The sequence below is a fragment of the Budorcas taxicolor genome, chromosome 25, assembly GCF_023091745.1.
Source record: "Budorcas taxicolor isolate Tak-1 chromosome 25, Takin1.1, whole genome shotgun sequence".
NCBI classification, from domain to species: domain Eukaryota; kingdom Metazoa; phylum Chordata; class Mammalia; order Artiodactyla; family Bovidae; genus Budorcas; species Budorcas taxicolor.
Genome location: NC_068934.1, coordinates 49277953 through 49292282, shown reverse-complemented (window position 1 = coordinate 49292282; position 14330 = coordinate 49277953). Strand labels below are relative to the sequence as shown.

Below are 14330 nucleotides of genomic sequence, written 5' to 3'. Positions count from 1 at the left end.
CAGACAGGGGCCTGGCCAGAGGGACGCCCTTCAGGACATGGGGTCACACTCGGACCTCCACGACCCCGGAGCAGCTACTGCCCAAGAGCTGGTAAGCAGTCACAGAGATTGGCACTCAAAATCCCCTGGCCAAAGGGAGAGTCGGGAGGTGTCCTTGGGGTCCCGGCTTAATGAAAAGGGAGGGTCGCCAGAGGCTTTGGGGACCCACTGCCCCATGCCCGGGACCGATGGTCTCTGCCGGGCGCAGCCCCTCAGCTGTGCCCAGCCTTCCTCCGGCTGGTTGGGAACAGCACCCCCGCCAAGGCACATGCAGAAACGCAGCCCTGACCCACGAGCACACCACCAGCACAGCACACCCGGCTCACCAAGGCCTGGAGAATGAGGCTCCGGGCAGAGAGGGGGTCAGGGGTGCGGGGACAAAGGGGACGTGCCAGCCCGCATCTGCGTGCCCCGGGCGCCACACACACCGCAGCCTTGCAAGAGGGGCGGCTCGGAGGGTCACATCCTGGGGACCCGTGGGGCTGTGAGCCGCCCTCTGTGGGGAAGAGCAGGCCCTGAAGCTCCTCTTGGGAGGGGGATGGGGCAGTGGGGGGCAGCAGAGCACGCCCCAGGGCAGGGGTCGCCCAGGACAGGCTGGGGGACATCAGACGCACCAGCGAGGCAGACGCTCGGCCACTGACAGCCAAGGACTCAGCAGAGGACACCGACCCTGAGGGTTCTCAGCCCCAGTCCACCAGGCATCCTGCCACTCGGGGTCCCCGCGGGCTCCCTGGAGGCATCCGTGTCGGGGCACCAGGAAGGCCTCCCTGCCCTGGGGAACCCACACACGCCCTTCCCAGTGGGCGCCTGTGTCACTCTCCCCTCAAGCTCCAGGCTGGAGGTTGCAGCTCCAGACAGATGGCCACGCCAAGGCTGCGCCCTGCCCACCCTGACCCAACCCCGGAGCCCATGCCCTGGGGAGAAGCACCGCCTCCACTGGGGAAGGGGCGTCTGCGGCAGGATCCCCCCAGAAACCAAAGCCCACCCCGCCTCCACCCCTAAAGAGGGGACCAGCAGAGGGCAGGTCCCCAGCGTCCCACGTGAAAGTGAAAGTCGCTCACTCGACTCTGCGACCCCACGGACCATACAGTCCACGGGATTCTCCAGGCCAGAGTACTGGAGTGGGTAGCCGTTTCCTTCTCCAGGGGATCATCCTAGCTGAAGGATCTAGAAAAGACCCCGCAGTTGCCCAGCCCAGCAGGGACCACCGAGACCACAGGTGGACCCCCCGGCCTCCCGCTCTAGGGGGTGCACACCCCAAGCCAGGCTGGGGGGACAGCTGCTTGAGGGCACCAGCCACTACGGATTTATCTACAGATTCATGGGAGGGGAGACCACCCAGAAGCCAGATGCCCCCTGCACACCACAACCAGGGCCGGCGGGGGAGCAAGAGCTCTGAGCCCCCCTCCTCTCAAAGCCCAGAAATGCCTTCGCTCTGGGTGCCCAGGGTTCACACCACTAACGCCGCTTCAGGACCCGATGGTGGATGCGTACACCTGTGACCTCGGGGAAAACTTAAGGAGAAGCAAGTCAAGTCCAAGCGGGGTCAGGGAGCTGATGGCCAAGGCGGGCCCCCACCCGGCCAGTGGGTCCACCACAGCAGTGCGGGGTCATGATATTCGGGGGCTGACACCTCCGGTTTCATCCTAACCTCCCCTTGGGGCGCTCCAGCTGCTCCCCCACGGCCAGCTGCTCCCCCACGGCCAGCTGCTCCCCCAGGCCAGCTGCTCCCCCAGGCCAGCTGCTCCCCCACGGCCAGCAAGGAGGGTCTCACGGCCAGAAGCTGCTCTGCTACTCACTTGCTTGGAGCCCGCAGGGCGGGCCTGCGGTGCGGGGGCCACCCAGGATCGCGGCCACGTGCCGGAACCAGCGGGCCACGTGGAAGAGCTGAGGGTCGGCCGGAGGGCCCGAGAGCTGCCTGAAGGCGTCCACGTCCGCCTGGGACAGGGCAAAGCCCTGCACGTAGCTACGCGTGCTGAGATGAGCATCCAGCGCCCGCACCCGGACCGCCTCGTCACTAATGCCCAGGATGGCCCTGTAGTCGGGAGCTGCAAAGACAGAGGACGCGTGTCAGTGGGCCCGGGGGCCTGGGCGAGCCCAGGATCGGGGCCAGGGCTCCCCCTTCCGGGCAGGAGACGCCGAGGACGGGCGGGGGGACGGGTGTGGAGCGACTGCCTGTGGGCTCCAGGCAGGACAATGATGTTTCAGAACCAAACGTGGCTGCGGCAGGCTGTGAGAGTTACAGACGCATGAGCTGCACACTGAGCTGGCTGACCGCACAGCTGGTGATGTTCACCTCAATTACACAAGTGCGCACGCACGCACGCACGCACACGCACACACCCTGCTAGGCACTGGGTGCCGGAGGGCCAGTGCTGACCGTTACACACACACACACAGGCTGCTAATTTTCACCTCAATTACACACACACACACACACACACACACACACACACATCCCTGCTAGGCACTGGGTGCCGGAGGGCCAGTGCTGACTGTTACACACACGCAGGCTGCTAATTTTCACCTCAATTACACACACACACAGAGTTTCTCAATTACACACACACACACACACATCCCTGCTAGGCACTGGGTGCCAGACGGCCGGTGCTGACCGGTCCCCTCACCCCGGGTGGGCTATGGGCAGCGGTGAGAACCACAGAGCTCTCCAAACCCGCACTGGCCAGGCTTCCAGCGGCCAAGGCCCAGCACCGAGGAGGCCTGCAGCCCGTCCCAAAACGCATGCTCGAGGCAGCTCCACCTGCCCGGAGAGGAGCCCACTGGCCAGCGCCTGGCACAGGCCTGCCCCTGGCAGGGGCCCGAGGCCGCTGCTCTGCCTTGGAGCCACGAGGACTGGTGTGGGAAGACAGAACCCCAGCCTGAGCGAGGACCAGCCGGCAGCCTCTGCCAGCAGAAGGCCCTGGATCCTGACCACCCTGAGATCTCGCCCCGGCCCCACCAAGCCGCTCGCCGCCCCCTCCTGCCCCCCGGTCACTGCGTGACCCCGTGTCACGGCTCCAGCCACTGGCCGGTGCCCTTGCCTCCTGCGGGGGGCGGGGCAGGCGGAGGCACCAGGCCCCGTGGCCGTGGGGAGGGGGCTGGTCTCGCTTCCTTCCACAGACGCGCCAAGCTGGGAGGCGGTGCTGACTGCGCCAGCAGGAGCCGGCCCTCACCGGCCCTCACCTCGGGGCCTGGCCCCTCCCGCTGCTGTCTCATCCCCCCCAAGCGGTAGTTCATGACACACGGACACCCCGCCCGCTTCCCAACACTGACTGCGTGCTCCTCTCTCGCGCTGGGTGAGACTGACTCAGTTCAGGAAGCTACCTTGAGGGCCTGCCGGAGGGTGGACAGAGCTGAGGGGAAGGCCAGTGAGTGTCCCGGAGGGGCTACATCGCCCTTGAGCACCTGGCTGCCCTGCATCGCCCCCCAAGCCCACCCTCCCCGTCTCTGCTGCAGTGGCCTGGGCCGGAGCACAGAGAAGCCTTGCCCCCCGCGCCCCCGCACCCCCCACCTCGTGCCCCCGGAACTGCACTGGACAGACAGACTGCCCTCACTCTGGGTGAACGCCAGGGAAGAGGCACCCCCTAGGACCCGCCGACCTGGACAGTGGCTGCCCTGTGCTGAGGTGCTCCCGGGGCGTTTAGGCTCCCTCTTTTCTCTCACTGCCCGCGTTTTCTGCATAAGCACAGGTCCTTTTCACAATAAGAAAAACACGTCAAACGTTTCACCAACCGGATGGCTTTAAAGCGCTAACAAAGCAGGTCAGGGGACAAGGGCTCGGCGGGTTTGCACCCCTCCCCGGCTGGGCGGACCCCCTCCCAGGTAAACAGGTGTACACGCACCCACGCACACGCATGCACGCACGCTCGTAAAGCTGCGGTGTTGGCGAGATTACACTTGTAACTGTTTGAAATACTGCCGGGCGCACAGCCAGCGCCCACCAGCTACTGTTATTATCATCATTATTATTTTACTCGCTCCTGTGTTATTACTGCTGAAATGGCCCTGGAGGAGTTTACCCAGGGATCACACACGCATTTATCACTAAGAGTCCCGTCTGGAGCAGGGAGCCCGCGGGGCAGAGGGCCAGTCATCGGGTCGGTGTGGTAGCTGCGTTCCAGCCTAACTTGAGGAAACAAATTTAAAAATAGGTCAGCTTTCAAGTGGCTGTGGGTTTGGGCCAGACTGCAGTCTGGCGGTGGGCCCATGATGCCAAAGGCAATGAGTGTACTCAGAAGCGGGGCGCCCATCGCTTCCCCGAACCCCTCCCCCAGAAGCCCTGCGCACACACAGCGACTCCCAGAATCGCGTCCGCCTGTCCACTGCGGGGCCATCCAGACACACAGCTTCTTACTGTGGGAAGGCCCTGAACGTGCACCGTGGTCATCACGGTTTAGAAAATGCTTAACTGAACTTACACAAATCCGAGAGCCAGGTGAGGAACCCAAGTCACACCGGCCGTGGCCTCCCAGCTCCTTCCCTCCCTGCAGCGGGTACAGCCGCCTGTGCCTGCCAACGCCCATCCCCCCGCCCACCTCCTGCTCCTTTCCAGCCAGGCTCTCGCTCGCTCGGGGAAGCCCCCGGGACAAGGAAGCACTGCCAGCTAAGAGAAGCACCCGATCCATGCCTCCGGAGACCTTCAGAATCAGAGCCTGGGGGTAAGGCGGCTCCCCTGGGCCCTGCCCTGCCAACCTCAGTGGCTAAGATCCCGCAGGCAGCTTGCTGATGCTCAGACCCCTCCCCAGCAGGCATGCCTTCCTCCTAAGCACCCAGGCCAGGTCTGTTTCTGTTCCAAGACCAGCTTGGGTGCAGTGGGGGTCTGCACCCATCCCTCGCTGGCTGCAAGGCCCCAGGAGCACGCGGCCCTGAGGGTCAGGCCCTTCCTGCAAAGGCCCTTTCAGCTCCCAAACCCGCTTCTGCCACCACCTGTCACGGGGGACCCCTTCAGGCCCATTTCTCTTTCCTGGGGTGTTCCCAATCTGAGAAGCCTTCTGGAACAAAAGCATCCCCCCCATAGGGCTCTGGGGGACCAGAGAGACACATGCACCCCTGCTCTCCCGCATAGCGGCAATGCCACTCTCTCCTGAGAGTGAGGGCCCCCACCTCCCTGAGCACAGCCCCGGACGTCCAGGTGTCACTTGCCCGCATGGTGGCCCCAGGCATCATGTCTTGCCTCCAACCTGGGTTTCAGGGAACGGCATGGCCACCTTCCCCCCAGCAAACCCGGCACCCGACCCGGTCCGCCCCAACCCATCCACTTCTCATGGCCACTGCTGCCACTGCCCAGGCCACGGGTCACCAGCGTCTCGGGGACTTCCTGGTCTCCCTGCTTCAGTCCACACGGGGGAGGGGGCAGACGCCTTGCCAGGGCTCAAAGGCAAGACCCACAATCTGCAAATGGCTCCAGGCCCTTGCAGACCATGGCCTGTAGCCATCTCCAGCCCTCCCCCACCCTCTGGCCTCAGGAACTTGCTCGAAAGCAACGCAGCAGTCCTCAGGTCTCATTGCCAGGGGAGAGTGCTCTCTGTAGTGCCCTCTGCCAGGCCCCTTGGCCCCTTTCTCCCGGAGGCTCAGCTCCCAAACCCGGCTCTGCTGCCACCTGTCTTCCCTGCAGCCAGGCCCTCCCCCAGACCCAGGCACTCCGTCTCTGGGCTGCAGGGCTGGGCTTGGCCAGAAGATGGATGGATGCCCACCGCCGCGTCTAGACCTGGACCAGCAGCGTCTCCACAGTGATCTACCATGCTCCACCCTGCTGTGGGCGGCCGGAAGGGGAGGACTCGCCGAGGTTCTGCCAGATTCTGCAGCCTCAGAGGAAGGGGCCCGGGCCCTGAACCACCTCCGCAGACTCGGGCCAGCCAGCAGCACGCACACGGGGAAGTGACCAAGAAAGGAATGGTCCATGCCGGGGCAGCGCTGGGCTTCTGAGCTCCGGCCACCCCTTCCCGCTGGACGTTAAGCCGAGGAAGGCCCGATGCCCGACCTTGCCCCCGGCCGCACCCCCATGCCCAGCAGCGTCCAGCAGAGCCGGTGCCCAAAGCACACCCCCGAATGAACCAAGCGGCAGGCCTACGGAAGTGCCCTGCTGTGAGGCGCATCTCCTGCACGGATGGAGCAGCACATCCGTGTCAGCACGCTGTTGTGAACTCCTGGACATGCTCCCCCCGAAACAGCAGGTGTGAGCCCTCACGGGGCACTCGTTAGTCCTGGGGCACATCACCAGCTGATGCCCGGACACACGTGTCTGCATGGCACCACTGCCCGGGGAGGGGTGGGGCGGGGTGGGAGTGTGGACACTGGGCGCTTTCATCGCCACCCAAGGACACTATCTCCCCCGACTCTTAGACTGGGAATACCAGGAGACACGAGTGCATGGATGAGCAAATATCTGTAGTCTACACACACGTGCATTTCAGTTTTCTCTGAGAAACATAGAAAATATAGCCTGCTCCCCTTGTCTGCCCTGACCCACTCTGAAACTGGGGCATTTGGTGCTGATCTGAACAGACTCCCCAAGACAGAGTAGTCAGGGTCGCTGCTACTGTCATACAGGCCCTGGCAAGCTGTGTGACCTCAGACAAACCACTCACCTGCTCTGAAACCCAGGACTCCTGTCTGCACGGCAAGGGTAGTATTAACCACAAAGGCGTGCTCTGAGGATGACAGGCCCCCACAGATGTGTTCAGCACAGACTCATGCTGAGAAGAATGCTAAGTGCTCCTGTATTGTAATGGGATGGTTAGAGAGCATCACTGACTCAATGGACATGAATCTGAGCAGACTCCAAGAGATCACGGAGGAGAGTGAGGCCTGGTGCGCTGCAGTCCATGGGGGTGGCAAAGAGTTGGACACGACTGAGTGACTGAACAACTTTGAATTCTACAGTATAAAAAATTAAACTGCAAGTCTGACCCAACTCACCGCCACCGAAGAGGCCTGACCTGCAGGGCAAGGCCTCTGAGATGCGCTCAGTCCACCCTGGGGGTCACGAGGGATGAGACTCAACTTTCTAAAACACCCAGGAACGGGCCTGGTGTTCAAGCTACAAAGGAGAAACTTTAACCCCAGTGGCATCGCAGGGGACCACCAACTTAAGAAAGACGATACAAAATGGGAAGATTATTCTAAATGAGGGACTCCTTAACAATTCTGGGAAGATGGTCACTATCGATGATTCTAACCTTGAGGGGGAAAAAAGCATTCGGAACCCGGAAACCAGGAGCATCTAGAACTCTGGCAGCTGTATGAAGCCCTTACCATTTCATTTCCTGTTTCCTCAGGGGATGGTCCGAGGTTCTTGTCTTTGAGAAAAGCCTAGACAAGGGGTGTATGTGGGGAGGTGGGGGTGGGGGGCGGGCGTCACCTCTAAAACAAGAGAGGGCAGAGTGTGGGCTAGGAGCTGTGGCCCTTAATTTTAGGATGAGGACAACCTGTCAGCCACCCAGACAGCTTAATCTTTACACAGCAATCTTCCAAAAACAGGGCAATTCTTACTAAGGCTCTGAAAATCCCCAGTTCTGAAGCAGTTCAAAAGAACTAAAAAACTGAATTTGTCATTTCTGATCTCAAATGAAAAAGGAAGAGAGAGACCGAGGAAGGAAGAAAAGAAACAATCTTGGGCTTTCAACCCGGACAGCACCCATTTCAGCCAAGTGTTCTTAACCTCTACCAACCACTATAAGGCTCACTGCATCTTTTTAAACCTGCCCCACGTGAGGAAGGGGCAGAGGTGGAACCCCAGCCCTGCCGGCCCCAGAGACTGGGCTATCAACCAAGCTGCTATTTTTCAGGAGTCCGGGTGGACTTCCGAGGGCCGAGGATCTGGGTGGGTGGAGCCAGTGCTGGAATGCAGGCACACCTGTCCGGTGGAATGTGGGGTGCCTGGATGGTGGGTACCCCAGCAACCCTGTCAGGGGCCTCCCACGTCACCGGGTCCAGCTGCTTAGAGCTCCCTGCCAGGAATCCCAGGAGCAAGGGGGGACTCCAGAGGCCAGCGAAGTGTGTACAGTCTAAGCAGGGCAGCCAGAGAGTAAAAACGACACCTGAGAGTGCTTCCCAAGGAAAGCTTGCCCCGGACTCCGGAATCCGCCGACTATCTCCGCTCTATCTGGCACCCCGCGATCTTGCAGGAGGGAGGGCGAGCAGGGAATCAGCATGCCCCGGAGGCTGCCTGGGGGCGGCTTGTCTCCCGCCTGGTGACACGAGTGATCCGTGGGGACAGAGCCTGAGACGCTCACGGAACCCCGGGGGCGGCGATTAAGGGGGAGCAGCAACGCCGCGACCGGGCAGGTCCCCGTGGCCACTGCTTGCAGCCGCAGATGACAGCCTTCGTGAAGCCCCATCCCCTTCCCGTGGGTCCGCGTCCGGCTCCCTCGGCCCCACGTTCCTAAGTGTCAACGGGGGTCGGGCGGCCCCAAACGACCCTGGGGCTGGGCCTGTCCCCCCAAATCCCAGGGGGCAGGAGGCGGTGCGGTCCGGCCCAGGGGCCGGCAGGGGAACGCAGAACCAGCCCCCGGGGTCGGGGCGCAGGGGGACCCGGCGGCCTCGAGCTCTGCGAGGGCCTGGGGAGGGGCGGCCCCGGCAGGGCCCGGGACGGGGTTGGAGGAGCGCGCCCGCCGGGGAAAACCCGGGGGTCCGGGCCCGCCCCCTGCGCGCCCCGGGGCCCGCCCCTCTGCGCCCCGGCGCCCCCGGCTCCCGCGCGGCCCGCGGCTGCCCCGCCCGCCCCTCGCGCGCGCTCACCGTGCTCCGCGGAGGACCCTGCCATCACCCGAAGCCCGCACTCGCGGAGACCGCGGCTTCCCAGAATCTGATGCAACCGCCGCCCCGGAAATCCCGCCCCCAAGCCGGCGGCCTTCCGGGACCCGCCCGGTCGCTAGGCAACCGCGCGCGCGCCGACGCCGCTGGCCCCGAGCATGCTGGGAATCTTTTTCTTTTACTCAATGTTTATTCGCGTTAAGGAAATCAGTCCTGAATGTTCACTGGAAGCACTGATGTTGAAACTGAAACGCCAGTACTTCGGCCACCTGAGGCGAAGAACTGACTCACTGGAAAAGACCCAGATGCTGGGAAAGATTGAAGGCGGGAGAAGGGGACGACCGAGGATGAGATGGCTGGATGGCGTCACTAAATCAATGGACGTGAGTCTGAGTGAACTCCGGGAGCTGGTGATGGGCAGGGAAGCCTGGCGTGCTGCAGTCCATGGGGTCGCAGAGTCGGACACAACTGAGCGACTGAACTGAACGGATAGTTGATTAACAATGTTGTCCAACAGAGTGACAGTTAGACATATATACATTCTTAATATTCTTTTCCCTCATGACTTGTCACATTAAATATAGTGTGATAGGAAATAAAGTTCTCTGTTCTATACAGTAGGACACTGTGGATCTCTATATTAAAAAGCTTCCATCTGCTAACACCAACCTCCCACTTCATCCCTCCCCATTCCCCCTACCCCTTGACAACTCAATCTGGTCTCTATTGGACGTCATTCTTTAAAAAAAACAACCAAGTGTATAATTACGTTCCAATGTTCTTAGTTTCTCTTGTACAAGAAACAAACAGCCATAGGTACACATACCTCCCCTCCCTTTTGACCCTCCCTCCCACACACCCTATCTTCCCCCTCTAAGTAGTCCCAGAGCACAAACGGAGCTCCTTGTGCCACAGGAAACCCTTTTTTTTCTTAAACATACAGTACAGTCAGCCGCCCCCTGGGATCCGGCTCTGCCACACCACAGGCAGTGCCCCGACCCACCCTGCCCTGGCAGAGCAGCACTTCTGCTGACATGCAGCGCGGACCTCTCCACCGGAAGGTTATAGAGAATCTCTGTGGAGAAGGGCCACAGCTGCGTCTGGGATTCATGAAGTTTCCAATGGGATCAGAACTGGGAAAAAAACTCAGCTCCCATCCATCCAGGATACTGGCTATAGTCACAACGTTGGGCCAAAAAAGAGTTTGCTGGGCCATCTCTGCAGGCCTACCTAAGGTGTTACCAGCAACCGATTTGTTTCTAATATTCTGCAACCATCTCTGCAGCTGCATTTCACGGAAGGCAGCCACAAGATTGGGGACATCTCTCCACGGGGATTTTCTTGTGGTCCAGTGGCTAAGACTCCACGCCTCCACTGCAGGGTGGAGTTCCAATTCCTGCAGGGGGAACTAAGGTCCCATATGCTCTGCCACGTATCAAAAAAAAAAAAAAGAAAAAACCCACAAAATATAGAAATGTCGCTCCTTGCAGTTCATGGGGTTGCTGAGAGTCGGACACGACTGAGCAACTTCACTTTCACTTTTCACTGACATGCACTGGAGAAGGAAACGGCAACCCACTCCAGCCTTCCTGCCGGGAGAATCCCAGGGACGGGGGAGCCTGGTGGGAGACTGTCTATGGGGTCGATCAGAGTCGGACACGACTGCAGGGACTCAGCAGCAGCAGCAGACGCCCTCCCTCCTCCTGAGGAGTCTTTCCAGATTTGCGAGATGTTTGTGCTTCCACATCTTGTCATTTCCTTCAAATCCAGTAAATTCCATAAATATCTTCCAGTTAATTTCTGGAAACTAATGTCAGATTGCACAAGATCTTATTGGTGGCTGTTAAAAAAAGAAAAAGGAAGAGTTTGTTTATATTCTTGAAAGACAAGAGTATCCAGTGACTCTGCCCTGGGAGAGTACTCCCAGAGGCGTTTCCACCTGCCCCAAGGGCTCGGCGCTGGCTGCACACCATAGCCCATGACCTGGGAGGCCTTGTGCCAGCTCAGATGATCCTGAAGGAGGGACCAAGCCCAGAGGCCAGGAGGACGTCTGGCTACAACCTGCTGCGTCTCCTTACACGTCCAGTGCTCACTCGTTACTGCGGCCAGTGAGCTTAGGAGAAGGAGCCAAGGAAACTCAGGCAAGTCAGAAGCCCTGCGGGTGCAGCATACGTGGGCATCCGCCCTGCCCTGCCACCCAGAGACGTGCTATGAGGGGCTTGGGACGGGCAGGCCTCCTGGTGAGAGTGCTGGACCAGGTTGGGGCGTGAGATCCTGGGCAAGGTTTGTAGCTTCTCTGAGCTTTGGGTGGTCATGTTTTAAATCTGTGTGATGGCATAGTCTCCCAGGGCTGTTAGAGTAAGATTATAGAAAGCACCCGGCAGGAAGCATGTGCTCGATAAATCTTGACTCTTGTGGACTCCTGTGCCAGTGAACACACAGCAACCCAGCCAACGGGGACCCGCTAATCTACGGTTAGATAAGAATTCCCATCATGACTTGTGTTTTTTCTTAAAAGCAAGAATGTAGGGACTTCCCAGGTGGTCCAATAGTTGGGACTTCTTAACGCAGGGGGTGCAGGTTCGACATCTGATCGGGAACTAAGATCCCACATACCTTGTGGCCAAAAAGTCAAAAACATAAAACAGAAGTAATATTGTAAGAAATTCAAAAAACTTTAGAAACGGTCCACATTAAAAAAAAAAAACTTAAAATATCCCCCACAAATGTATAATAAAATTAAACCAACATTCTATCTTTTCCTGATGAACCCCACAAAATTTCTATTTGACAAATAAGTGTTGCTCTAATGTCACTGGTGAATGTGAAAAGGTGGATCTTCAGACCACAAGAAAGCTCTCTAAGCTTCTCCTTTCTCAAAGACAAAGACATTAGGCCCTGGCATTCTGCCCACCTTGACCCTCCCAGTGTCCCCCACGGACACCAGCCGGGGATCCCAACTTCTGCATTTTACTTGTCTCAGGTCCCTTGGAGAATCGGAGAAGCCCTCAAGCCGGCTTCTTGAGACGATGCGGAAGGGTGCCCGACTCACGGACTCCACAGTGTCAGGAGTCCTCAAGCCACAGGCTTGTGCCACGACCGAGCCGCAGGGGCCCAGCATCTCCTCTCAGGTGCCCCTTCCCTCAATGCCTGCCCTCGCCCAGCCTTTGGGCTCCTCATCACACCCTCAAGCTCCGCCCCAGGGCCACGGGGCAGGTGTCTGCTCAGCTGGCAAACCTTCTTCAGGTCATCCAGCTGGGACACCGTGCAGGATGGGAATGCTCCCTTCCCGCTGAACATGGCTGACACGGCCAAGCCGGGACAATTCACCTCCTTCATGGGATCGAGCCCCCGCCCCCGCAGCACCTTCTCCAGATGCCACGTGCCACTCTGCTGACCCCTCAGGAGGCTGCAGGGTCCAGCACCAGGGGGGTGAGCATCCTCAGTCCTGCTCTTTCCCAGCCATGGGGCCTAGGATACACCCTGAGCCTTGGCCCTGCCTCGGTCCACGTCCCCTCAGACAGCAGGTTGTGCTGGGGACCATAGAGGGTTGAATGTGTCCTCTGCCCAGAGATGCTGAAGTCGTCCCAGGACCCGGACCATCACCGCATTTGGAAACTGCGTCCTCCTCCATGACAGTCAAGCTGGGATCACTAGGGTGGGCCCTCACCCCACAGGACTGGACTCCCCATAAAGAGGGGAAACCAGACAGGGCCTGGCACAGGGAGAAGGTCTCCAAGGATGAAGGTGGAGACAGGGTGCTTCTCCAGCCAAGGCACCTCGCGGACTCCAGAGACCACCAGGAGCGGGGAGAGGCCGCCCCAGATTCTGCCTGGAGCCCTCGGCAGGACCGGACCCCGCCCACAACTTGATCTGAGACTTCCAGCCTCCAGGAAGGACCATGTGGTTCTTGCTGTTTAGTCGCTAAGTCGTCTCTGACTCTCTGAGACCCCATGGACTGCAGCACGCCAGGCCTCCCTGTCCATCACCAACTCCCGGAGTTCACTCCAACTCATGTCCATTGAGTCAGTGATACCATCCAGCCATCTCATCCTCTGTTGTCCCCTTGTCCTCCTGCCTTCAATCTTTCCCAGTATCAGGGTCTTTTCCAATAAGTCAGTTCTTCGCATCAGGTGCACAAAGTATTGGAGTTTCAGCTTCAGCATCAGTGCTTCCAATGAACACCCAGGACTGATCTTTAGAATGGACTGGTTGGATCTCCTTGCAATCCAAGGGACTCTCAAGAGTCTTCTCCAACACCACAATCAAAAGCATGAATTCTTCAGTGCTCAGCTTTCTTTGGACTTCCCTGGTGGCTCAGACGGTAAAGCGTCTGTCTATGATATGGGAGACCCAGGTTCAATTCCTGGGTTGGGAAGATCCCTTGGAGAAGGAAATGGCAATCCACTCCAGTACTCTTGCCTGGAAAATCCCATGGACAGAGGAGCCTGATAGGCTACAGTCCATGGTGTCGCGAAGAGTCAGACACAACTGAGTGACTTCACGTTCATGTTCAGCTTTCCTTATAGTCCAACTCTCATATCCACACATGACCACTGGAAAAACCATAGCTTTGACTGGACGGACTTTTGCTGGCAAAGTCTCTGCTTTTTAATACACTGTCTAGGTTGGTCATAACTTTTCTTCCAAGGAGCAATGTCCTTTAATTTCATGGCTGCAGTCACCATCTGCAGTGATTTTGGAGCACCCCAAAATAAAAGTCTGTTACTGTTTCCATTGTTTCCCCATCTATTTGCCAGGAAGTGATGGGACCAGATGCCATGATCTTTGTTTTCTGAATGTTGAGTTTTAAGCCAACTATTTCACTCTCCTCTTTCACTTTCATCAAGAGGCTCTGTAGTTCTTTGCTTTCTGCTCTAAGGGTGGTGTCATCTGCATATCTGAGGTTATTGATATTTCTCCTGGCAATCTTGATTCCAGCTTGTGCTTCTTCCAGCCCAGCGTTTCTCATGATGTACTCTGCATATACATTAAATAAGCAGGGTGACAATATACAGCCTTAACATATTCCTTTTCCTATTTGGAACCAGTCTGTTGTTCCATGTCCAGTTCTAACTGTTGCTTCCACACCTGCATACAGGTTTCTCAGGAGGCAGGTCAGGTGGCCTGGTATTCCTATCTCTTTCAGAATTTTCCACAGTTTGTTGTGATCCACACAGTCAAAGGCTTTGGCATAGTCAATAATGAGAAGTGGTTGTTTTTCTGATATTCTCTTGCTTTTTCAATGATCCAACAGATGTTGGCAATTTGCCCTCTGGTTCCTCTGCCTTTCCTAAATCCAGCTTGAACATCTGGAAGTTCACGGTTCATGCACTGTTGAAGCCTGGCTTAGACCATTTTGAACATTACTTTGCTAGTATGTGAAATGAGTGCAATTGTGTGGTAGTTTGAGCATTCTTTGGCATTGCCTTTCTTTGGGACTGGAATGAAAACGGACCTTTTCCAGTCCTGTGCCATTCCCATGCAGGACCACGAGACACTTCAATCTGTGTTTGAACACACACTCCCTGCCCGGG

General features: G+C 58.4%; 1 protein-coding gene across 3 annotated transcripts in view; it reads right to left on the bottom strand.

Annotated features, from left to right (window-relative positions):
• CARS1 (cysteinyl-tRNA synthetase 1) overlaps positions 1-8860 on the bottom strand; it is a 45279-nt gene extending 36419 nt beyond the window's left edge. For 2 of the 3 annotated variants that reach the window (XM_052662542.1, XM_052662543.1), the window contains exons 1-2: positions 8779-8860; positions 1839-2087 (exon numbers count right to left, since the gene is read on the bottom strand). In XM_052662542.1, the coding sequence (XP_052518502.1) occupies positions 1839-2087; positions 8779-8803 (274 nt within the window). In that variant the 5' untranslated portion in view covers positions 8804-8860. The remainder of the gene's footprint in view (positions 1-1838; positions 2088-8778) is intronic. The other variant, XM_052662544.1, reaches the window with a different exon arrangement.
• Between the last annotated feature and the right edge of the window lie 5470 nt (positions 8861-14330).